Source organism: Coturnix japonica, chromosome Z, assembly GCF_001577835.2.
Source record: "Coturnix japonica isolate 7356 chromosome Z, Coturnix japonica 2.1, whole genome shotgun sequence".
Taxonomy (NCBI): Eukaryota; Metazoa; Chordata; class Aves; order Galliformes; family Phasianidae; genus Coturnix; species Coturnix japonica.
The window spans coordinates 23,602,038-23,628,513 of record NC_029547.1 but is presented as its reverse complement, the minus strand read 5'-3'; the positions used below and the strand labels follow the sequence as shown (position 1 = coordinate 23,628,513).

At 42.2% G+C, this 26,476-nt stretch overlaps 1 protein-coding gene across 1 annotated transcript in view; it reads right to left on the bottom strand.

Moving 5' to 3' along the window:
- The window catches only part of DMRT1 (doublesex and mab-3 related transcription factor 1), a 56,379-nt gene that overhangs the window by 1,982 nt on the left and 27,921 nt on the right, over positions 1–26,476 (bottom strand). The window contains exon 5 of the mRNA XM_015848895.2: positions 21,495–21,657. Coding sequence (XP_015704381.2) covers positions 21,495–21,657 — 163 coding nt within the window. The remainder of the gene's footprint in view (positions 1–21,494; positions 21,658–26,476) is intronic.

The following is a 26,476-nucleotide window of genomic DNA, read 5'->3' as shown; positions in this document are numbered from 1 at the left end:
GGACTGACAAAGCAACTGCTCAACATGTGAAGGCTACCACCAACACAGAACAAGGAAGCTGGGTCTCCCTCTGCTACCCTCAGGTGATAATGTTCAGTTTCCTACCCATGCCTTCCCATGTCAGCAGGGCTAGTGGCAGAGGCCCAAGGAAGAGTGGACATAAGCTTCTCAGTCTCTGGATGAGGAGCAGTCAGTGTTCCTGTTCACCTCCTCTGCTAATTCTCTGCTTGTTACTTACCATCTACAAGCTCCCATTACTTGAACCAGATGTAAACAAGCAGATTAGGGGAAAAGTGCAGAGAACGGAGGAGCATTCTTGTTCCTGTGGAAGGGAAGCAGGCTCACCTGGTCAGACAGACTTCCAGAGCCCAAACATAATCACTGGGTGGCCTGGTCTGCACCACATTCCTATGACCTGAAGCATATATCACTTAACACTTCAGGCTAGTAGCTCCTTGCAGTGGTTCATGCTTTGACCACTGCCTAATGATGGAACACAGGTGCTCCGTACCTAGGTCTGCACCAAGATGCCAAAGGGCAAAAGCACCTACAGAGGACACAGCAGTCCATTCCTCTCTTGGTGTAAACATCCTAGAGACCAGCTCCTCACATGTGACACATGGCCACAGCTGTTGCCAGTCAACGAAACAAGCTTAAGCTGAATTTGGATATATCTGGCATCAGGAAATGTCCCTTTCTCCACAAGGCACCTTGTGTTATGAAGCAAGCATCAAGACGTTTGGCTTGAACACCACTGACTGCCTCAGTTACTCAAGTCTCCAACTCTGCAACCTCATTCTGCCCCGATATGGCAAAGCCCAACATACTTAGGATGAGCTATAAGGAATATCTCTGTTCTCAGGCTCCAGCAAGTATAAAAGAAGTGACTGAAGTTGTAGATAGTTTCTTTACTTCTGAGTTGCCAGATGAGCAAGTGGCTTATTTATTTGAAAAGATTTGTTAATATTTTTAGTACACATGTGCCTGGAATGATGGGAAGATGCATTTTAAAATACTGAGATTTATAAATCTTTCTGACAAATATAAAGAAAGCTTTTTCCTACATGGAAGGAATGCAGTAAGAATGCCACTCAACATGCTACACACAGTACCAGCATTAAAACCCTATGACAGTAAAACCTCAATTTCACATTTATGATCAATTTACCCAGAAGCCCTACATTAATTTATTATAAACATGGAGAATGATACAGCAGGCATCAGCCTTTTTGTAGATGGGCACCTGCATTCATTTCTCAGCACTCCACGAAGTGGTACCTAAACTTTCTGGACTAGTGGAGCTCCACCAGTCTCCCAGCATTTCCAATGAGGTACCTGACATTATTATCAAACCTCAGATGGAAGGGGTATAAGAACAAGAACATTTCCAGTCACCACTGGGTTGGGTGGTTTCACAAACCATCTCAGAGCTTGGAAGCACTGATCTAAATAACACAGGCAGCTCTTCTAGTGACAGTCTAATTGGCCATGGTTTTCAGAGTTATGAAGCCTGGGCTATCCACGTTCATCTCTGAATGTGCACAGTGCACCTAGATTTTAAAAATAATCTGGAACTACAGAGGTCTCTTCTGTAGCAAATGGGACCTACCCCTGTATCCCAGTCTGCACTGCTTCTTGGACTCACTTCTACTGCAGTCAGTGGGAGACACCGAAGTCAACCAAGAGATAGGTAGGTGCAAAGCTCATAATGAGAGCAAGATACTTGACTTGGTACTTGTAGCTATAAAAAGGCAGCAAGAAAGAAATGAGCAATTCTGTACCAGTGTTTTAATCACATGGCAATAAAATGTAAAAATTCCAAGTTCAAAGAAACAAAACCCATGTTCTTTTTGATTTAAATGTATGAGTTTCATCTGTTTGATGCTTGTGGCTGATCCTCCCACTGCAGTTACACAGCCCTTATCTGTGTAAATAACAGCAACAGAATTGGATCTATGATGGTTTTTAAAGGTCATTCCTTGATCTAATTACCTTTTACTCTTGGGAAACCTGAATACTTCTGAGCCATATGAATCTGGAAAAAAAAAATATCAGCTAATATCACATAGTAAAAGAAGTGAGAAGGGATATGAACCAAAACCACAAAACCTTACATCTTCTGACACTGGAAACGGCATTAACTTTTAACATGAGTGATCCCTGTAATTCAATGGACTGAAAAGAATAATACACTTTCAATGATGTGAGAAAGCAGAAGGATATTCAAGCTTGAAAAGTAAATATTTTCCTGAGTTTACATTTAAAAAACTATTAAACTCTCAGTAAGAAGCAATTTTAAAAGATTTAGGGTTGCGAGGTACAATCCATTTTTTAAAGCTCTTTCACCTTTTTCAAGGAAAAGAAAAATAAGTATACCTGTCCTACGTGCTCCTAAGGACCATATACTTCTTAGTGTGCAGACCTAAACCTTCATCTGCAAGCACAGCCATGCTCACCCTCAGAGGAAGAAGGGCAACTAAGCTGCTGCTGCTGGCCTGAGGCAGTGGAGCAGAACTGAAGCACGCTAGGATTTTGATTTGAGTCTGGACTGGAACTTTTCAGTTTTTCATGGTGTCTTCCTTTCCATAGCCAAATAATTTTCCTTTTTTAAGTACCACTGAAAATGGATGTGCAAATGATTGCCACTGCAGGCCCTGAGAATCCTATATGAGGTGTCCTTAGCAACTAGAAGGCCTAAGAAAAGAGTGGTTTCTTACACAATGATAACCAGAAGCAAGACCTGCTAGCTGTATGAAGGGTGGATGGAAAGAGAAAACAGCTGGGGCACTTCCCTCAGATTACCACCTCAAGGCACCCATCTCCATGCAGCTACCAGACTGGCAGCATTCTGAAGGAATGCTGGCTTAGTGTCCTGGAAATTCTGTGGATGGGACTCCATTGGGTGACACTGCCCAGTCTGCACTGAAGTCAGTGATACTCATTAGTCCACAGCTCACACTGACACTGCAAGGCTGGCTCTACCACCTGTTGCCAGCAAACAGCCTGCAAGGTGCATCAACTGCAAGAAGACATGGCAGTTACCTAACAAAGCATTCAGATGAAGAACAAAACAAAACACATAATTGCTTACTCCTGCAAAACCAAGCACTTGGAACCAGAGCACCAGCAGAATGAACACTGGCTTGGCTACAGAGGAAGATGCATAGAAAAGACAGAAAAGTTCAGCCTGGAGAAGAGAAGGTTGCGGGGTAACCTCATTGCAGCCTTTCAGTACCTGAAGGGAACTTACTCCCAGGAGGGGAGTAAACTCTTCGAAAGGGCTGATAATAGCAGGACTAGGGGAAATGGTTTTAAGTTGAAGGAGGGAAGATTTAGGTTGGATGTTAGGGGAAAGTTCTTTACTAGAAGGGTGGTTAGGTCCTGGAACAGGCTGCCCAGTGAGGTTGTGGATGCCCCATCCTTGGAGGTGTTCAAGACCAGGTTGGACAGGGCCCTGGGCAACCTGATCTAGTAAATGTGTATGTTTGGTGGCCCTGCTAGGCAGGGGGGTTGGAACTACATGATCCTTGAGGTCCCTTCCAACCCGGGTAATTCTGTGATTCTGTGATTCTGTGACAGAGAAACCCACTATTTTCCTATTGTGAATGAAGCATTAGAGGGGCAGCAGAAGTGCCAGGGTCCGTCCTGACTGTGCTGTACATCATTTCAAGATCGGCCAGATGAAATTCCAATGCAAGCACACACAAAAATACCAACCTCACTTCTCCTAAACAAACTGCGCTCTGCTACCTCTCATCTTTGCAATGCCTAGCCCTGCAAGCATCCAGCTCTTCTAGCACAAAGTTACATGACAAAATCTGTCCCCACTGAACCTCACAGGTGCCATGAATGCACTGTTTGAAAAGACGAAAGACTGTTTTACTCTAGAATGAAGAAAGCAGTGTTAATGGAACGAACTTTTTAGCTACCAACTGAGCAGGGAGTTAAAACTCACATTCTGGTCTGTGCAGGTCAAAAGTATCAGCAGTCAGAAGCATATAGATGGGTAGATTCCTGCTGGAAAGCTACACAGCAGCTGCAAAGCCATCAGAAATCAGAGATTAATGCATGCCAGCTCTGCTTTTAACATTTCTTCTGAGCAGAAAGAATCATGTTTTTAAAGCTGCAGAAAGTCAAGTTACTGAACACAGTGAATGCTCAATGAATCTCCAGTATTTCCCAGCTTTGATGTGCTACTCTGTCTCTGCATGAATATACCAAAAGTGTGCTGCAGTGACTGTCCTCCCATCCTCTGGCCCTCCTCTCAGGCCTGGACCAGGCAGTGTTTCCCAAAGGGCCAAATTCTGGAACCTCACCCTGACACCAGCAGTTTCTATTTGCTACAGATCATTATCACTCCCTAGCATGGAAGTAGGCTTCCTAGAAGAAGCATGATGCAGAGTACAGAGTAAGAGCTGTTGGTCTAACAGGGAGACAGATGCTAAAACAGTAATGAGGCACTAATGAAATCTCAGTTATGGATCTGCTTTCAAATGAGAGTTACTCCACGTTACACATCTCAGCTCAAATATCTTTGCAGTTTTCATTTTGATGAATTCATTGTGGACTATTCTATGTTGACTTAATGCAGACAAATTAAAAATAAAATGGTGCTCCCTCTTTGCTTTGCATGTCTTTAATACAAGGGTAAATAGTCCAGCTCCAGCAATACATGCCAATGGAAATTACCCCGCTGTAAGAAGTGTCAAGAACAAGCAGAGCTGCCTTTTGATTAAAAAAAAAAAACCAACAAACCATGCCTAAGGAAGTGGAATCAAAACCAAGTCCAGCCTGTGCCTCTTAGAACAGATATACTATTTCACAGTAAAGCCCTTTTCCCCATCCCAAACGCCTACTCTTCTCACTAACATTTAAAGTAATTAGGATTACCTTGGGTGCCCACAGTAGGGCACATTCATTGTGTGTTTTCAAATAGCATTAAGTCTTGGCATTAGAAGCTCAGGATAAGAGGTACAGATCTGAATGGAGATCTTTATTCAACATGCTTTACTATGGATTATCTCATTCTTTTCCAGTTCATGCTTGTACTTTTAGCAACTAAAAAGGCGGGGCTATAACCTGATGTAATTAGAAACCAGAAGCTGAAGAAAATATCCTCTTGTTGAACTCCCTCACCCCTGCCTTTAAATTCTCTTAGAATATTAAGAGAAACAATCAAACAAGACTTTCCACTTCTCACCCGCCTCCAGCTGGTCAGGAAGGATGCAAGGAAGACATTCTGGAAGCACAGGCTTTGGGCTTTTATTTGAGGCTCCAAATCCTATTTCACAACAATATCAATCAATTACAAAGCAACTGCCATTAGAGCCTGCAGACAGAATATGCATCAGAACAGTACTGACTGGCCAACACTTTTTACTTCTACCAGTGTTACATTCCAGGGCTAACTTGATGGGACTGGGCCAGTGCCTGAGGCTAGGAAAGGCAGAGTGCAGAGGAACTGTCACAAAACACTCAGGGAGACCGGATGTATGAAGATGAGTATCCTTGCTTTGAACTGGTGTGAAGACAATGTGCAAAGCCCAGCTGGAAAAAGCTTGTTAATGCCAAGCCCAGCTTGACAGCATTGAGAGGTTACACGCCTCCTGTGTAAGGTATTCACCAGAAATGCTCACTCTACCAGAGTCATGTCCCAGCTGGGTATGAATCAGTACAGTCCTGTTGTATCTAATCTTACATTCAACTCCAAAATTCTGATTGCTAGTTCCTTCCTTAAAAACATAGAGTTTTTATTGTTTAACATAGGGATTTGGTGCCTTGAAAGACACAAAGAAAACCACTCTCCAAGAACAGGTTATCTTAACATAAAGTAAACTCTAGATGATGGCTAAAATGTGCACTTATGTAGAAGGTTAACTGTGTCAGTTCTAAGTACAAACATTCTGTACAACTACAGAAGCAGAACAACTTTTTCACAATCACAAAAGAGAAAAGATGAGGTATTTCTAAGCTAGTACTAATCCTCCAAAGAAAAGGCACTGTGCCAAAAAAAAAAAAAAAAAATTATCTTTTTTTCTCCATCCCACTTTCTGGATTGCTTTTTTCTCACTCTTGAAAGAATTAAGAACTGCGTTCTAAAAATAAAACTGAAACATGCACCTATCAATCAGTTTTATGAGAAGCATACAGTTACTTTGCCAAGGGAAGGTACACATGCCCAAAGATCCATTCTAGGTACTTCATCCCACCAGGATGAGTTTTGCACCAGTCAGCCTTGCTGCAGTCAGCAAAATCCAGTCCTCTGCTGCTCCTGGGCAAAGCAGTCAAGTAGGGAATGCCCTTCTGTGCAGCCACCTGCAAAGCCAGGACCATGAAACCAACCACATCTCCTGAGAAGATGGGTGGTTGTTTTTTGTTTTGTGAGTACTGAAGCAATCCACTTTGTAGGTCACTGCATGCTGGAGGAGAGAGACAGTGACTCTCACTTCTCACTTGTCCATGCATATAATGACAGCATATTTTACCTTTGTTTCCCTTTCTGTACCTCTTTAAACACTGCCTAAACAAGTTCATTGTTAATAACCATCTCCAGAAGTGTAAGGTGTCCTACCTAGAAAACACACTGCAATTTACAATAGTGAGTCAGGAAAATATTTATCTGAAGAGAAATGGTAATTTTAAGGGGAAAGTGCATTCCAGACTCAGAGTAGTGTTATCAAGCAGCAGAATTCATGACAAGACAGAAGACAAGGCAAAAGTTTCCTCTTTATGTAGCTATACTAAAGGAAGAAAACAGAAGCTTTAAAAACCCCTCATAACTTCTTGGTGTCCCATGCAGAAATCCAAATAAAAGACCGTTTTGGCTAACTATCTCCCAGCTCCTGGGTCAGAACAGCTGCCAATCTTTACTAGCATACCAGAAACAAACAAACAAACAAACAAGAAATCTATCACAGTTTGTACAACATCAAGACTAGCCAAATAAATGTAAAGTTAAATTCTGATCACAGTTCTTTACACTTACTACTGCTGATGTCACTTCCAACCTATAAAACAGGGTCAAAATCCAAGCAAGCTGTCACCAGTCACAACACTGAAACAGTAACCAAACAGCTAATAATGATGGCTTCAGCTCTTTCAGCCTTAATGACATTCTTAACTTTAGAAAATACTGGCTCAGTGATGAAGTGTGATATTGTATGGCTTAATTATCTTTTTTGAATATGACTTGCAAGCTTTTGGAAATCAAGAGGTTACTAAATAATCAGAGAAAATGCTAAGTCTAATGAAAGTGATCTGTTATGGCAAACTCAATGGATTTTTCACTTGTCAAGAGCAGACTTTTTTTAATGCTCTTATAATGTAATCTCCTCTGGTGGGAAGGGACAAAGAAAGACCTGCAACTTACACCATGCCAACAAAAGCTGCAGGAGGTTTGCCACTGATTTCAGCATGAGCAAGACTATACTCACATAGAACTGCACTCAAAACTGAGTAAAAGGGAAAAATGAAGGAGCCCTTACACATACAGGTTAGAATTCAAGTGAATCTACAGTTTTAGAAGCCAAGGAGGCATTAAAGTGAATTAATATTACCATGGCATTACTATTTTTCAATGTTAACTTTAATGTAGAAGTCAGTCAAGCAGATTTGCTGTCAAATGGTTCAACAAGTATTGGCTAAATTTGCAGCAAAAGAGGGGTTTATGCATAAACAGAGTAAAAATGTTGCTACTTATTTTAAAGTGAGATTTATACACTCCGAAGTTTAGGAGCCTTGTCACAATAAGTCACTCTACTTGAGAAAATAGGGACAAAAACTGAACACAAAGCATTCTTAAGGTAGTCAAATGAGTTAAATGAAGTTTCACACAACATTAGGCTTATGACAGACTCACTGCACTATATTTATATTTATTTCCACCAACACAACAGCAGCATTAAATGCACACTGTGAAATGCCGGCATGCAACAGAACCCTGTGCTGCTGAGGTGAAGGGTCTGCACCAGCTGGCCATGCCAGCACTGCTGAAAGGCCTGATCCAAGCAGTGCCACCATGGACACACAGCAGCTGAATGCAGCAAAATCCTTCCGATGAAGACAGCTGTATCTTCCCAGCATGGCTGGTCCTCATCCAGAGCTCTCCTGAAGCAGCAGTGCAGGGCTCCAGTCCTGTCTACCTTCACAGGAACTGAGTGGGGTCCCTTGGGCCTTCGGGGAAAGAAAGCCCTGCAGGGAGGCTGTGCAGAAGAACATTTCTGCATGCTCCCCGTGAGGCCTTTCAGCTTGGCCACCTGAACTGCAAGGATGTGGTGACAGAAGGACCTGGCCCAGGCTGCAGGGAGGGATGGATTTTCAAGGTAACCAAAAATGGAGGTTAATGTGCATCAATGGGTCCAGGTACCTCCTGATCCAAGCTGGTTAGTTCAGAGCAAGAAGCACAAAGGTCAGAACACAGCTGAGGAGGGGTGAGCTACTCCCAAACCAATGGCCAACACACATTCCTCCTTCCTCACCTCTTTTCACAAGGGTTCAGTCTGTTACAACTTCATTTTGGCTACCTCCTGAAGAAGCATCCACATAAAAGAACAGCAGACCCCTCTCAACAAGACAGTGCCACTTCCCTTCATGCAGCATGTTTTGGGAAGTACTAGTGAAAGAATGCAATCAAACTTAGATCACTAGGCACACCTGCAGCTCAGCAAAGAGCTGGGGCAAGATGTGTATGACTCACTTTGTAGACACAGTTTAATAAGCTACAAGTTTCTACTATCTAAGAGCGGGGAGAGAGAAAAAATGAGGATAGTAAAGACTTGATTTGCAGTATTTAGGAGATTTAAAATTATATTTAAGGGTATAAAACTAGCTCAAATCTGGCTCAGACAACAACCTATCAAAATGTGTTTTACAAAGCCAAAAGCCAATACAAAAATCAGCTAAAAAACTGTGTGTAAACAGTTGTTTCAGAGTGGGAAAAGAAAATATTATTTGCTGTGTCTGCAAGTGCTCTAAGACAGAACTTGAAAGAGAAAATGATTTATAAAGGAACAGCAGAGAGAGTTCATTGATCTTTCTTTTTCTTCCACGTCCAGAAAAGAAACAAAACTGGTGACAAACTGGGCTAAAAGCACTCTTTTACCTCAGCAGCCTACTACATGATTAGTGGTATACTTGGGATAAATAAACATGCTACCCACAGCATTTGGGATGCAAACGTACAAAGCTTAACTGATTTAACAGGCACTGTGGGAAAAATATCAAGAACAGGGCAATGCAAAATACATTGTGCAGTAATATAAATATTGTAAAAAAATACAGAAAAGCAGGAAATAAATTTGAAGATGTTAAACTAAATGAAATCACAACTTTTACTTCTAAATGTTAAGTAGGCTTTTGCTATTTCTGCACTACATTTCTAAATTAATCTTGGTAAAATGAAGTGTTAAGTCATCAATTTACTACCAAAGGTACTTCCTGCCTTACCAGGGGGTTGGACTCGGTGATCTCTAGAAGTCTCTTCCAACCCCTACAGTACTGTGATTCTGTAATCTCCTAATCTGTTCAGAATTTTAAGACAAAACCTGCGCTCAAAAACAAATGCCCTCCTCTGCCTCAGCTGGCCCCTTTCACACATTTGTGAAGTGAGCTGCACCTCTGCAGGTGACAAGAGGTGCAGACTCTCTTGGTGCAGTGTGGGCTGTACTGCAGAGAGATACACGGGAGTGCCTGGAATGTGGCTGGTGCAGCACCAGCATGCTCAGGAGGCAAGAGCCACACCAAGGCAGTGCAGCATCACCACCATGCAGCATCACTGTGCAGCAGCATCACAGCACTGCATCACCATCATGCAGCCATGCAGCCACCCACAGACATAAGCAGGCAATGAGATTGCCCTGAGCCACCCTGACAGAAGTAGCGTGGACATTTCACGTCTCCAAGCGTGTTATGAGGGCAGTGGAAATGCTGACACCCACCTAATCACAGTGGGAGTGCCTCTCCGGTCCCATCCGATGGTGCACCCTGAGAATCAAAATGCATTTGTGCCGTGATCTGATTTACAGGTGTGAACACAACCAGGAAAAGCAAATACTTTTATAGCATGCAAAACAAGTTCAGTGCTTTTGTCACACAGTTTTAAAAGTCAGATAGTTTTCATTTTTCATATGAAAAGCCACTTTGTCTAAATAATCCTTTGTGTGCTATGGCAGACTAACAAAATGTCACTTAAAAGGAAAAAGCAGCTGTAACATTTGCATGTCTGATTTACTGCAACAGGTTTGGAAGAAAAGAATGTAATTTATTACAACCTATTTAGCTCTGCAACAATTGCCCTTCAAAAACCGAAGGAGAGTAATGTAATTGAGCGTACATGCCTTCTTTGCTGCAGAAACCTCAAACAGCCTCGGGCAAGAGCTAATATAGATGTAGTACAAGGCATTAAAAGAGTGCTGGGTGCTGTAGCTAGCAATTATCTTGGTATTTAACCAAATCTATCGCTCATCAGGAAAGCGTTTAGTGCAGCAGTCGGAGCGAGACAGGCTGACACGGAGCACAGCTACTTAACTGTCCCCTCCAGCGATTACACTTTCTCAACCCGAGAGCCATGTCAAATTAAACAACTAGACATTGACTTTTCACTTCTATAAACGTTAAGCTATGATTGACAACTCCTGGATGCTACAAGGAAGTCATTATAATCAGCCAACGTACTGCTGGCTTATTTGTGATGTTTCACCCCCTAGCCCCCCTACTCCCAGTAATTTCCTCCTGGAGTATTTTTACAGCGTGCTACAGGCATGTTTGTTTTGCTTCCTGCAGGGCCATTGTTCAGAAATGCCACCCCCATCAGGAGACCTTTGTACATGCATGAGAAAGCAACATAAAATTAAGCGACTTAACCCAGCGTGCAGGATACTCTTTTTTCTTGGTACAAGCCAGCATTTCTCCATTTAACTCAAATTTGGGGATGCCTGGACAGCAACAACAGATACAATCACTGCATAGCCAGCCTGTTTTACACAACACTTTTCAAGAGTATTTTTCCAAATACTGGAATGTGTCTTTAAATCTAAGTACAAGCTACTCCAGATGAGAAATGAGGCAACCCACCCATAAAATGACAATCTGTACAGGAGTGTCCTGGATATGTACTACTGAGGGCCTCCACTTCCCTGAGGCTATTACGGCTTCACTATGTCAAACCACCACTTACCACAAATATCTGAAGACTGAGGCTTAGCAAAGTTACTAGAAACTGAACAGGCACATAAAGCAGTCAAGGTTGTGAAGAAATATGTTTCTTTGATTCTGTATGCTACATTCTGGTGCTTGAAAACAGTTCATTATAAGTGACAGCTTTACTCTACACCCCTCTAATTCAAGCCACAAGAGTAACATAAAAGATGTCCAAACATTCCCCCCTCAAAATAAAAGGAGAAAGTAAAAACAGTTGTAAATAATGCTCAACACCTCTAAACTTTCATTTCCACATCATCTCTAAGAAACTTGCTGGGATCCTTTAAAGCCTCCGTTGCAGGAGCAGGTGAGATTAACACTGTATCACAAAACTAATTCTGAATATGAACAAGCTTCCAATGCTATTTGTAAGCCTGGAAGCCTGCAGACCTACATGATTAGTGTATCCGAAGCTTTAGCCTCATGCTGTCTGCAGCAAGCCGAATGATAAACTTTATAGTTCAAGGAAAGCCTAACAAATCAACTGAGCAAAATTAGCAGCGATAAACACATTCGTGGAAAATGTTCTCAGCTAGAAAGTATGATTTCACTGCAGAATGAGCACTCAATGGAAAAACAACTACAGAAGCTGAAAACAACTGAGGAGGACAGATGAAATATAGATATCTTTTCCTTTTGATAGAGCCAACTGCAGTCCTACTCCTTTTTCCACTTCTATACTATATTTAAAACTCAACATAGATCCCAGAAATCTAAAATAAAATGTAACAGTATTTTAAACACACCACCTCTCCCTCTGGCTGAAATGCAACACAATAAAGCCAAAGGACTTGTGTCACAAGTCCAGAACATGACACCTATGCTTCAAACTCAGAGGATAAATGGTCACAGCACACTAAAGACAGGGAAATTTAACTTAATTTCCAGATTTTGCAATATAACATTGAAAAAACAATGTCATAGGGTGCACTCAAGAACTCCTTATCTCCCACCTTTCATTTCATTTCTTTTTAATCAGGTAACTGCCACCAAAGTACCTAACTCCCACTGAAGAAGGCTGCTGTCCTTGCCTGTAGGATAATCAACGCAGTGTGCTTTCTAGTCCATGTGGCTGTCACTCTCTAACTCCACACGTCCCAGATGTCAAAACCAGCAGATTTATCTCCAAAGACTCAGCAATTTACTCATATACAAAATGTCCTGTTTACTTTTTGCACCACCATATTTCTCATATAGCTGGACAAAAACACCTACTGTCTTATTTCATTCTTTATCTTTTTCCCTTTCTTAGCAACCTTGTGCCAACATTGCAGATGAAGGGTCTGAAGTTAGTGGGAAGAACTACCATTTCAGCACAGAGCCAAACATACTTTTGCTTTTCCATATTTCCAAGTTTCTGGGTAAGTTTCCTCAGAACTTCTGACCAAGGTAGTGGAAGGAAACCATCAGCACAGCCCAATAGCTCCATGATGATGGTCCTGATCGAGCCACACTGTATCAGCAGCCACCTGCGTTAGCCGGCCCCAAGAGCACCACCTCATAGGAGCTCCATGCCCTTAAAATAACAACCCAAAAGAAGCAGGAAAAAATATCATAAGTAATTATAAAATATTAGAAAACTTCTCACTCTGAATTCTCAATTAGCAACAATGTCATTCCAAGAATGGTATTTGCAACAATGCTTTTGGAAAATAAAAGCATGCTTTTTTTTTTGGAAAATAAAAGCCCGCAACACTTCTATAAACACTGAAATACTTTTAAGAAACAGTACTTAAAAAAAAAAAAAGACAGGGTCCTGTCAGAGTAATCAGCACAGAGCAACACAGCAGTGTTTGTACACAGAATGTGTGCATAGCATGTGTGCGTCCATATATCCATGTGTATATATATCTGTATCCATATATGCACCCACATACAGGTACAGGTATGTGTAGATTATATATATTATATATATAAAGCTAACTTTCAGTCCTCGGAAAACAAAAGCTATCCCCATATAACAGCCAAATTCCTACATAACTCAATTTCGACATCTCATCTGGTGTGAACTGCACTCATTCCTAGTGTAAACCCCAGCGTGCTCTGCAATGATATACTGTAATGTCACATCGCAATCTGGATTTACTATAAAGGGCTGCTGACGAGTTTCAGAGCAGTAAACATTGCTGCGAGGTGTATTTCACACTGAGCTGGTTTTTATGAAGAACACTTCACCGCCCAGCCACGGCACCAAGATGATGAATGGTGAAAGATGCATGACAAGCTTCATCATTGTTTGTAAATCTTAACTGTTCCTGCTCACTAACTCTGCAGGCAATTTTCAAAGACAGCGGCCGACAGAAGGACAGCACAGCTTTCCTGAAGGTTATTCAACTTGTACTTGGCCTAAGCTATGCCTGCGAGGAGCACTGGAAATAAACCCATTGGTAACACCCAGGCTTAGAATGAGAAGCACTGGGTGGGCAGGCCAATGGCTGCCGAATTAAGAAAGCCCATCAAGTAGCCACCCGACTCACGCAGGACTGCACACATCCTGTGCAAGCATCTCCTACACAGGCCATGAAAACGTGTATCGGTGGCCATGCAGATGGAGCCCACATCTCTTGTTCCCCCTTGTCCCCTTAGCCAGAGCCAGAGCCAGAGCCTCACCTCGGCCAGAGTGCGCTGCACAGGGCTACTACCTGTGAGACTACCTGCACAAAGCAGCCATCACCTTTCTCCCTAAAATCACTTCTGCATGGGACCAATGCTGTGGGCTGCAACAACTTCTTGCCAAGAGCCACAGTCTGGCTCATTGCCTTCTGCCATTCAAGCTGCTTTTTTTCTTATTAAGAAATCACCAGCAAACACGTCTTTTGCTCAAGCTTCCCATAACCTGCAGAAGGGCTGTCAACAAAAGTGGCTAAAACAAGCCAAAGAGCCTGCAGGAGCTTAGGTCATTGCTCTGATAAGCTGCCATGAAAGGCAAGATACTCACTGCAACCCCTTGTGTGCAGAATACACCACAGAATGTGGCCAAGTTCTCTCTTTTCTTAACCAGGGCCAAGAGGATGCAGCTGCGTATGACAGCCAAGCAAAGTGAAGAACAAGTTTCACTGTTACAGCTACAAACCATACCCTGGTAAGCATGCTGCTGTCAGTGCCGTAACAAAACATCTTTACTTGTTTTGCCATTCTGTGGTCAAGTTCGTTTTGCCACTAATGATTTCCATGAATTTCTGTTGTTAGGGAAAAAGTTCCATAATAAAACCAGAGCACCAAGCCCAAACTCTGTGGTGCCAGTTTTCGGGACAGGATTCAGCATCCTTTAAGCGTGAAAAAAACAAACCACAGCCCCTGCAGCCACTACCACAGGACCAGCTCTTCCCCACAGTGAGCAGCAGGGCTCATGAATCAAACCTCTAATTCTGTAACTGCACCACGACAAGTTGCTTCACTGCAGGATTGTTTTATTTCTGTGCGATTTTGAGTGAGCAGAGCAGAAAGGTGTTTCAAGAAGAAATTACTTAAATGACCCTTTGAATCAAGAATAAACTGAAGCAGAGTACAATGGAAGCAGATGCTTAAATTCATTCCTTTCCAGGATTTTCCCTCTCTGTCAGTCAGATCTTACATACTTACTTCAACATTGGTCAAATCTTCACCAATCCAAACTCATGACTCAGACCAGTAATTTACAAAAAGGCTTAAATAAATTGAAAAAAAAAAAAAAAAAAGGATCACTAGAGTTTATGTTGAATATGCCCTGCATTCTCAAATGTATTTTGAATGCTGCTGCCACAGCTAACAAAACAACGAGGCATGAGTACGAACGTCACAAATCTGGGTTACCAATTTGCTTTATTTAAAAAAAAAACAACAAGCATTTCCAATCCCAAAATTTAGGTCAAAAATTCAGCTTCTTACCAAGAAAGAAAATGACATGTTAAAACGTCATCACCCTAAAAACATCTGTTAAATGTTACAACCTACTCCAAATCTGTTTTGATCTAATCAAAGAATAATGCTGTGTCATCCAGCTTCCACACAAGTCTGCTCTCGCACCATACGGACAACAAATACATTCCACAGACTATCACTGCAATCCAGGCTGTGTGAAAGCAGGCAGAAGTGGCTGAGCATAGCAGATTTATTTAGCAGAGGTATACATACACATACACCTATTTAATCACGTATCTATTTCTGCACACATACACAGGTGGCCCCCAACATACTGTACCCTGCCACTCCAAGAAATTCACAGAACACTGGCATATTACCTGAGTCTGACAGAAATACAAGACTGCTGCAAGCAAGAAGAGCAGACAAGGCTGTGGTTTGCATGTATGCAAACAGAAATGTAAACCACAGCATAGAGAAGCAGTTCAAAGTTTGCCATCCTTGCAATGGGCACCTATGGGAATGTGAGCATAGAACAACCACCTGGGGCTGTGAACAGCATCAACGAGAAAGCACAGGAAAGATGAAACTATTACACAAAACAAACTGCTGACAAAAACAGATCTTCCAACTGACTGAGATCTGCAGGATTAGATTATTACCTCTCCCTTTCTTGTTTAGTATCAATATTTACTCATAAAAATTGGATGTAAAATGGATAGTTAGTAGCAAACAGTTTCAAGTTGCAGCAAATGCTGCTTGTTCCTCATGCCTAAGGGATGGTACACTCTTGGACAGAGATCAACTTTCAAGGAAAAGATCCATGAACAGGTGCACAAGCAATACACACAAGCTAAATGCTGCTCAACTGCTTCCATTCTAGGAGCAAAATGACATGCTCCTCACATTTCTGCTGCTGAAGCCCCTCTGCATTCAGGATACATTCCTACTGGTATTCTGCTATAGAGGTGCGTAGATTAGGAGCAGGAGTGGTATCCCTCAGACTTCCAGGGCCTGGAGCCTGTGGAACAGCAAAAGTCATTCTTTTCTTACACAGACTTGCTCCAGACCAGACAGGATAACTTGGGCTGTTTCTTACTGCTCTGCCTCACTTCTCCATGCACTTTACTGCCATAGCTCTGCCAGTGCATCTTGTCAGCTGGCAGCAAATTTAACAGAACAATTAAATGCAAGGGTATTTCCCCAGTATCTGGAGTCATTTCTCAGCCACAGCTGCTCAGCCTGCTTTGTTGCAGTGTGCTGCCTCTGTATTTCAAACATCCACTGAAAGCAGTACAAATGCAAGGACACTGGCTCAGACCTTTCTCACACCTTGACTCCTTGACTTCTCTGATCCTACAACCAGGTGCTGTCAGTGACTATGAACATGACTCTTATCTTGCACAGAATGTCAAAGGCACAGATTCATGCAAGAATACTGTACTTAAGAAACCTCAAAAAGGGGGGTAACTTCCCCACACTGCAACCTCACCTGAAGACAGATATCCTAACTGAGGACCTCTCTCATTTCTCAGGTATATGGCACTCCTTGCATTTCAACACCTCTTTTTCTGAACTTTTTTGCTTAAGCAGGGAGACTATTTCTGACATAGTCTTGATTGTTCAGCCACTGGAAGAGACTCTACAGAACTGTCCCATTGGTGTTCCCAGTACAGCACCCAGCTACAGAGAAGCAGGAGCATATTACAAAGGCCCCAGAGAAGTCTCTGCCTTGCTGTTCAATCATTCCTCAGTTTCTTCAACTAAAAAACCACTGAGGATAACAGTTATTTATGTTTCAGGTAGGACAGACCCTTTGAAAAGCATCTGAAAAGTGTTTGAGCTGCTCTCCTGGCAAAAAACAAACAAAAAAACCAAGAAAAACAAAAACAATTGTTACTATAAATGTTTTCCCCTGAAAAACACTGTTTGCTGATTTAAACAAAAATATTGATCTTTTCTATATCAAAATGAACCCTTCATATGAGCTGTTTTCATTTGTGTTTGGAAGGAGTTTCAGGCTCCTGCTTTATGTAGGTCTTGTTTTATGTTCAAGCTGCAAACACAGTCCTGATTCAGCACTGCACTACATGCTTCCAACTATCCTGAGACACTGTTAAAACAAAACTTCAATTCAGCAACTAGAGCAACATTTTAAATGCAAACCACCTTCTTCGCTTCTTCACCCTGTTTGCTAAATATTAACAAAGATGAGTTTGACTTCTGTGCTAACTTTAAGAGAACGTAACTGTTGTCAAATAGAAGTTAAGTGCAAATAAAATGATGTGTCTCCTCCACATCCTTCTACTTAAATGTTAACTTTTTTTCTGCCACTATCCCAATCCTGGAAAGCACCTTCATACTGATAAGCAAAGGCTCACCTTTATTCACTGGAAATAGGGTCCAGTGCTAGGCACCCAGCCAGGATATAAGCATATGCCTTGTGCTTTCTCAAATTAAGTTCTTGTGCAGACATTTCACAACTCCAAGCACAGGACAGGCCAGTCAACTAAAGGTACCTGATAATTCTGGGCACTGATCCAGCCCTGAAAAAGCCCAACCAAAACCAAAACCAACTGCTTCATAGAAATCAATGTGATCAAGGCAGCTGGCTCTTAGAATTCAAACACCCTGTTGTGCCTGTCGTATACACATTCTCATTCCTCTACTTCTTGTACAAGTAGTTTTCAGCTTGGTTCTCAAAACAAAGGCATGCTTTAAAGCATTATCTGCATACACAGAAACTGGTAAAAACCACTCACACATCTTCTCTAATTGCTCATTCTAAAAAATCAGCAGGACAAAATTAAAGAAAAACAAAAGGAAAAGAAAAATACTGGAAAACAGAGTAAAAAATCGGTCTTTCATCTAGAGATTATTATATACATATTACAACCTCGTAATCTAAGAGAGCCCTCTGAAAACATCCCTCTGTCATTTGTCACTGGTGTCTCTAATTTCTTCTCCCCCCTTTTTTCCAGTATGCAGAAGGGTAGCAGCTGTGCTGGTTGGAAGCAAAGCCATTTTACTTAGAACACATTCAAATTGCAAGGCAGTTGAGTGATGGTGTTTTGCCATTCAGCAAATGTCAGCCCATTATGATATGCAACACTCTGTAACATGGTATGACCTCATGTACAAATGTCAAGAGCTTACTGAGAATTCTGCATCATTCATAAAAATAAAGGAAGTGTAAATCAGTGGTCTGCTAGCTCATTTCTCCTCCCTTTCAACATAACCAAAAAGACAGTTAACTTAGCAGAACAAAATTAATGAAATGGTCTGACTAAAATACTGAGACAATATATGAACTGGCAAAATCTCTATAAACCTGAAGTTACAACTGAGGAGTGGGTAATAGACTGCATGTATTCTGAGACAGTCTCTGATCTGTGGCTGGGAATTTAATAGCCATTTGTGTTGCAGAGACTTAGTTTCAGAAGTTTTAAAAATGTGGCTGCAATTATTATTTTTTTAATTATCTTGACCTGTTGATTTTTCATATGTATTATTACATTCCTCTAAAGTTTCTATGGGAACAGACCTCATTAAAAAATAGTTTTGAGCTTGCTGCAGAGCTATTAAGTGAAGTTTTACAGTCTGCATTATACAACATGTAAGAGTAGATGCTCCCAGTATTACACTCTGGACCTAAATCTATGCATATGAATTCACAGAAAGAAAACATGGCTCTGAGCGTGGTCGCCATTTCAGCTGCAGAAAAGAGTAAAATGAATTGCTCATTTAAAACATGCGCTAAAGTCGTCTTTAAAAAGTAGCAATCACTAACACCATAGAAAGTTCATACAAAGCAGTCAGGCATTGTACAGAAAGACCAGTCCAGCAACAAATGGAGAAATGCATAAGAGTGTGCCTTCTAAATGGGATGACATGTGCAGAATGGATAGTCAGTACTTGGGGGGCTCTGCCACTCACAGCCTGCTGACTGACTCAGCATCCACACAAATGATAATGAAGAGGCAAAAAGCCTTACACACTCTCTGAGGGCTGTGAAAAGCATTAGAGGGATAGCCTGGAAGTGTAAATCATTGACTAACAACCCGAGAATATTATGCTATTTGTAGAGGGAAAAAGTAAAAGCAGTCATTTCCTCCAAGAATGGCCATAATGAAAGAGGATGCCTCTAAGAAGCCCATGAAACAGGTATGGCCCTACTCATAGGCTCAACTTTCTCACAAAAACATTTGTGCCTCTTTCACCCACTACCTCCCTGCTATGGAAAAACACTTCTTCAGAGTCTGGAAAATGCTGTTTGATCTCAGTAAATTACATCTCACTGCTTGTCGGTTTCTGATTGATGGTGTAACTTAGGGAACAATATCTGTGTAGGGAATATTGTCTGGAGAAGCAGTCAAGGATTATTGAAAATACAGTATTTATGCAGTTTAAAAATCAGTGGTACATTACGCACAACTTTTTTCTAGAGTGATGAAAAATTACTGAAGTGCATTTGGGAACAAAGGGTATAAGGTCTTTTGTCTATTTGTAAGAACACTCGACTGGTAAGACTTCTTAGTGAGTTAGTAGTGATGGATGCAAAAAAAAGTGTCAACTGCAGTTGAGCATAAAGCCAAATGCCTCTTTGACCAATCAGCAGAAAGAAAGACGTCATTGCTCAATGGTGGTCAGAGAAGGGGTAAGAAAATAAAACTGAAGAAAAGAGAAGGAAAATGAACCAAGGATCACTGATTTCTCTAAGCCATTTAGAACTACTGGAAAAGGAAAAAAAAGCCTAAGGTTTTATCACACCATGTGTTGTTTATCCATTTATCTGATACGTCATATTTAGTTGGAAGACTTTCAGAAAACAGCCACTCTGAAACAGCAGCCACCTCTTCCACATAAATCATCCCAGAGTTACTGAATTCAAGGGCTCGGTGCTGATTTACACTAGCCACAAATATGACTTAAATACACTTCATCTTCCAAAACTTTTAGTCTTTAAGGAGACAACCACAATGAAGTTTTTCACCACAAATCAAATGCAACAGACATCAGAACATCAGCAACAAAAAGGTTATGACTGGTAATAGTTAAGGGACCTAAGTAACATGCATCCTTCCATCAGACATTAAGAAAGGGTCTGCACACATGTGTCAAGAGAAGATTCACACTCTGAGGGCTGTGAGGCACTGACACAGTCTGCCCAAAGAAGCTGTGGATGCCACATCCCTGGAGGTGTTCAAATACAGGTCAGATGGGCCCCTGGGCAGTCTGCCCTGGGGAGTAGCAGCCCTACCCATAGAAGAGGGTTGGAACTAGATGATCTTTAAGGTCCCTACCAATCTAAACTATTTTGTGACTCTATGGTACGATTATCTTCAGCGTATAAGTGCATCAAAGAGGCAAGTGGGTCTGGACACTGTTGTCAGTACTGTCATTCCACAGAGAGAATAAACACCACAAAAATTCATAAGCTATGAAGGAAATCAAAGGAAATACTTCCCACAGACCACATAAAATTAAACTGCCAAATTCACTGTTACAGAGAAACAAAAAGCATGAAGAAGCATCTGGAAGGATTAGCTAAATTCATGGAGTGTAAGTCCATGCAGATAACTGAAAATTATAGTTCAGAAGCAATAAGCTCAGGACACCTTCAAATGCTGTATCAAAGTGAATTTTGGATATAAGTAGAGTCACTTGACTCTTTCTGTTTTTCTTCTCTCTCTATTATCCCTTACCAGCCTGCTCCTTAGAGAAGGGAACAGCTACACAGAGCTTGGTCTGCTCCAGCAGGACCATTTTATTGCTTATGTTAGTATTCTACCTACTGCAGGAGCATGAGAACAAGGAAGGAAGATAAATGCTGTCAGAAAACCAGAGTGTAAATTCACCAGCTCTTCTCTGAAAGTTAATGCAGATGATAATCACCCTTGAGATAGCCAGGAACGCTGAATATGAAAAGATATTTATCTGTAATAGTTTCAAGTGAAGCACTATGATGTGATGAGTTTGAAAGCAAACACAGAGGTGAGTCTGTAAGGGGTGTAACGACACTACTGGGATAGAATAATAGTTTCCACATATGGTTCAGAAGGAAAAAAACAACAGAGGCTCAGTGGGGCGCTTGTGGATCCAGGGGGAGAAACTGTGAACACAGTTTCTGAGAAGAAAGACAACTAGAGCATCTTTCTTTTGAAATAGCCATGTGAACAGCACAGACAGGAGCCATCTCTACAGGCCTATCAAACAAACTGCAGGAATGTACACAAAATGTACGTCAACTAACTGCTCTACACTGTAAGACTTCTGAAATACAAGCTTGCCTCACCACACAGAAACAGTCCCATTTTACCGCTACCATTCACAAGTAAACCAGTTCCTACAGACTCTGTGGCACCTCCTGTCTGACCCCTACTTTCCTTCCCACCACCCACCCACATTTTGTGGATACTTATGCCAGGTCAAACTGGTACCCCAGCAGATGCACATACCTCTCGCTTTCGATTCTGAGTAGGAGGGGGTGTCCTCTGAGGCCAGTATCTGTGTGACGCAGGCGGGACTGCCAACCCCCTGGCCCAGGTATGAGGCGGGCGGGTAGTAGGAGCACATCCGGTACTGGGAGCTCATGGCGTGGCGGTTCTCCATCCCTTTCATCTGTAGAGACAGAATTGCAACAGCTGCCCATGAAAGCTGAGCCTCAGTGCTCTGTCCACACTCTCTGCCCCATGGGCACACACCTTTGAAGGAGGCCATCATGGGGGCTGCAGAAACCAAATCCCTACGCACTGTGTGTCAATGCCACCCAGCTCCAGGGGAGATGATCCAATCCTCTAAGAGGTCTAGTAGCAGCAAAGTCAGCATACAGACCTTACCTCAGTTAAAGCTGCATCTGGCACATGGACACATAACACCACAGTGAGCTTCCTCACAGGTCCTCCACTTACAGCACTATCAGGGCCACAGGAAGCTTTCCAAACCCATCAGTTACACACACTGATCAGTGTTCAGAGGAGAGGAGGAGTTGGCTCAGCCCTTACAGATCCAAGGAGACAGAGAGGTCCCAGACCAGTGGCACTCCTCCACTATGAGCCCACAGGACAGCTGAAGGCAGTTCTGCTGACTGACTTGTACAAGACACACCCAAGTATGCACACACAACCATCTGCTTTCCTTAAAATTCAGTGAGGAGAATTATTTTCTCTACTCACACAGAGAAACCAATTGGTGGGCAGCCTACAGAGCACATCTGCAGCAATGCCATAACAGGACAAAAGCCACCGTGCTGGCTGTGTCAGCTCAGAATCTGCCAATGACCGGACAAGCCTTCCTCCTTCCTAGATTGGGCAGTCAAGTCTGCAGCACTCAGAAAACAAACCCTACTCTAGCACCCTGAAATGACCCAAAGTGATCTCCATGGAGAGGTGGCTATGCTTTTAATTTTCTATTTTGCAAAAAATCTACCACCTACAATTATTTGTTCCAAAACTTTACAATCTAGCATGGCCACATAATGCCCAAAAAACCAAAAGCAGCCAAGTTTTTCACAAGATGATGATTTTCACAAGGAAAGTTAATGTTAGCTGATCCCAACTCCCTAAGTTTTATGGGTAGCGAATGACTGTAATGTGGGAAGTTTTGTATCAGGCACAAAGGCAGAAGTGCCAACAGTAAGGTACATCAACTACACTGTAAGAAGTCACTTCTGCAAGGCAAAGTCCTTGCTGCTTGCATTTCTACACACAGTCCTACTGTCCTTGCTGGGGCAGGACCATGGGCAGCATTCTATTCTCAAGGTGTTCACCTCCCCCTCCTCTACGTTTACATACATACAACTACAAAAAGGTAACCTGGTGGAGATAGTGATATCTTAGCTGTAACAAAATGGAGGGATGGCTCCCTGGCACAGAAACCATCACACACTTGCATTTTTCTGTAAAGCATATGCAATGACCTGTTTCCTTTCAAACCTTTTTTTCAGGGTTTTTCTCCATTTCTTAAAAAAACAGCTCACCTAAAATCTCTGGATTCAATGAATTATTACTACTATTATTATTAGTGTGTGGTAGCTGGCTAGCAAGAGACATGTTTTATAATCTTATTACCCACACCAACTCTATGAACCACAGTCCGACCGACAGTCAGAAGCTTGGCTCTGCAAAGAATATGCTCGTGTATTAACCACTGAAGAAAATCTAAAAGCTTTTGGTTTTGTTTTATTAAACTGTTTAGAATACACACCACAGTAAATCTGAACCATAAGGTTTCCTTTTTATAGTGCTTAGCAATCCTATTCTACAGTAACAATAAAAAAACAACCGGTCATAAAAATTCCTGACCTTAGTGCTATATTAAAAAGGGGGTTTAGGAGATGATTACCCAGTGAGAAGGGGCACCTAATCTGTATTAAATCCCGCAGCTCTGCGGAGTCCTTGCACTTTTTTTGAGTGCTACCGCCAGAAAGAGAGTTAAAAAGGACCCAAGGGAGGCCAGCAGCTATGTGGGTCGTTTCTAATTCAGGGCAGTGCATCCTTCCAAAGGCTGGAGCTGGGTGCCTTGATAGGTACTGCTACACTTCCTGAGAGAAAACCTGGGTTTCAGCTCCAGCTCATGCATAGATGACAGAAGGAGATGCCTTGCCCTCTGGCATCTCCTGCTGACTTCATCACTGCCTCCCATGAGGCCAAAACAGGCAAAGGCTTGGATGGTCCCATGAACTATTCTGGTCTGTGTTACCATCAGCTACACGCCACAATTACTGGGGGTGCTTTTGGATGTGAAAGGGCACAACACAAATTCTGCATACTCTGCCTTCCAAGAAGGCATCTTTCATCAAGAAACCTCATGTCCTCCCACTCCCTCCTCTCCTTTGACAAGCCTGGCAGTTACAACCATGGCTGCACACAGTGCCTAATCTCACAGCCCTACTACTCTGTCTCCCTCATCTCTGCCCTCGTGAGACCCCACCTGTAGAACTGCATCTAGGTCTGAGGTCCTCAGCACAAGAATGACACAGAGCTGTTGGACTGCATCCAGAAGAAGGAAATGAAAATGATCAGAGGGCTGGAGCACCTCTCCTATAAAGACAGGCTGAGAGAGCTGGGCTTGTTCAGCCTGGAGAAGGCTCAAGGGAGATCTCATTGCAGCCCTCCAGTACTTGAAGGGAGCTTATACAGAGAAGGGAGACTAACATTTTACATAGTCTGATAGTGATAGGGTCAGAGATAATAGTGTTAAACTAAAAGAGGGGAGATTCAAGTAAGATCTTAGGAAGGGGATGGTGAGGCACTGGAACACATTGCCCATCCCTGCCTCATCTGTGGAGGTACACAAGGCCAGGCTGGACACGGCACTGGGCAGCCTGGTGGGTGGCAATCCTGCCTACTTCCTCTACCTAGCACATCCCTCCAGCACCACAGTACTCATGCCTTGCCCCTGCCACAAGATAAAGAGCTGATTCACCTCACTGACTTCAGGGGGAGACACACGTCCTCCGAGAAGCACAACTGGATTAATCATCATTTACAAGTTCCCCTGAACAGTACAACACAGTGTACTTTCAGTAACTTATTAATGGACATATGCAAGCATCAGTGATACAACCTACGAACAAATAAACAGTCTTATAAAAAAAAAAAAGTGCGCATCTGAAATTCCTTCTCTGTCTGCTTGCAAAATCAGTATGGGGAAACAGGAAGCATCAGCTTGTCCAGCTAGAAGCATAACGTGTCCATCACTGAGTGCAACTGCCAGTGCAGGTCTATAGCAGTGTTCAACAGTGACACAGCGGGTATCAATAGCCTGAGGAGCACAGAGAAGGTTCCCCTGCATTGGTTCAGGACATTCCTCCATCTTCCTTGTGGAGGAATAACCACAAGGAGTAAGCAAAGATGGTGGCAGAAAAAAAGAGAAGAGGTGAGGCAGGCACAGCTGTTGGCTTGCCCCTTCTCCCAGCCCTGGAAGCAAGAAAATTGCCTACCCATCCCAGGTGACTGATACCACACAGATCAACCTATGGCCAATTATTTATTTGTGGGAGCTGCCAACTGCAACCACTTTGCAAGCAAACCAGTGATATACCTAATATGACCTGAATAGCTTGCATCTGATTCTGACTACAGACATTATCCTCAAGACAAAAAAGTATGAGGTCACAGATGCTAATCCTGGGTGTCAAACAGTGCAAAGTATTCAGAACAAGAGGACACAGTCTACCACTATCATTTGGATGGACTCTCTAAAATAAGTTGGCCCATGTTTTCCCAGCATCTGCTTCACCCATGACTCATCAACAGCTAAGTCAGAACAAAAACAAAAATTATTTAAACACCACAGGAACTCTGTTAAGAGTTTGCACAATCTCCTCCTTGGTCTTAAAATTAAAGACAATTTTTGGGGGACACAGAATTGCATTTTGCATTTATTTCAAGTTATCTACAAACAGATTTACAAGTTAATTTTTAGTATGAGGTGAGAAGACAGCCACCAGTCCATGTCAAGGACTTCAGCTCCATCACCTAATGGCTGTGCAACCTTGGGCAGGACAACAAACTTCTGTGCTTCAGTTTCCCAAACTATGAAGCAGAGTGCCACTGCTTTCCCACCTGTAATGCTACTGCCTGTGAGCCGACCCCTTGCAAAAGTGGCTGTACTCAGACTGCTCAAGGTGGTTTTGTTTCATTCCTAAAACCAACTAAGCACATTTTACAGCGTGAGGAAAGACTAAGACACTCTGTCCTGACTTCCTTTGATTCTAGCATAGAAAATACAAGAGACATCTATATCTGTCCCTCCTTGATAGACAAACCTAATTAACCTTTGCTATCCTGTTCCAACCTATTCTTTGAGACAAAGGCAGTGACCCATAAACAATATGTTACCATCAGAATCTCAACTGCTGTGACATCTAGAGATATAGCCCTATCAGCAGTATCGGAAAACAAACTGCTTAGATTAGCTCCTCCAAGAAATATGGATTACATTCATGTCACACTTGAGCTGTCAGAAACATTAGGATACTTTTAGCATAAATCTATACTGTGAAGGGTATGTTATGAATACAGTATATAATACACTGCTTATGCATAAAACAAGGATTGCATTGGGTGACTTCTGAAAAGTATATGTACGCACACATGTGCAAAAACATGCATTTGCACATTTCACATGTATTTCTGGAGGGTTTTTTTTTTTGCCAGGCCAGGCTTATTAGAGGGAAAAACTGAGCCAGAAACAGGTTGTGGAAGCTGAAGAGAGCAATCTTCCTTACACAAGAAGTAGCTATCATTAGAGTTCAGACTGCTAGCTGCCCTTTCACAGACAAGTTTCTTTGGACTTACCAAAAGGGAGTTTTACATGTCTCCTTCTTCTTAAGAAATCCTTAAAAACTGTTCTTTAATACAGCCATGAGATTTATTTCACTTCCAAATAATAACAATATTAGAAAATACATTAAAATTTCTCAGTGTGACTCTCA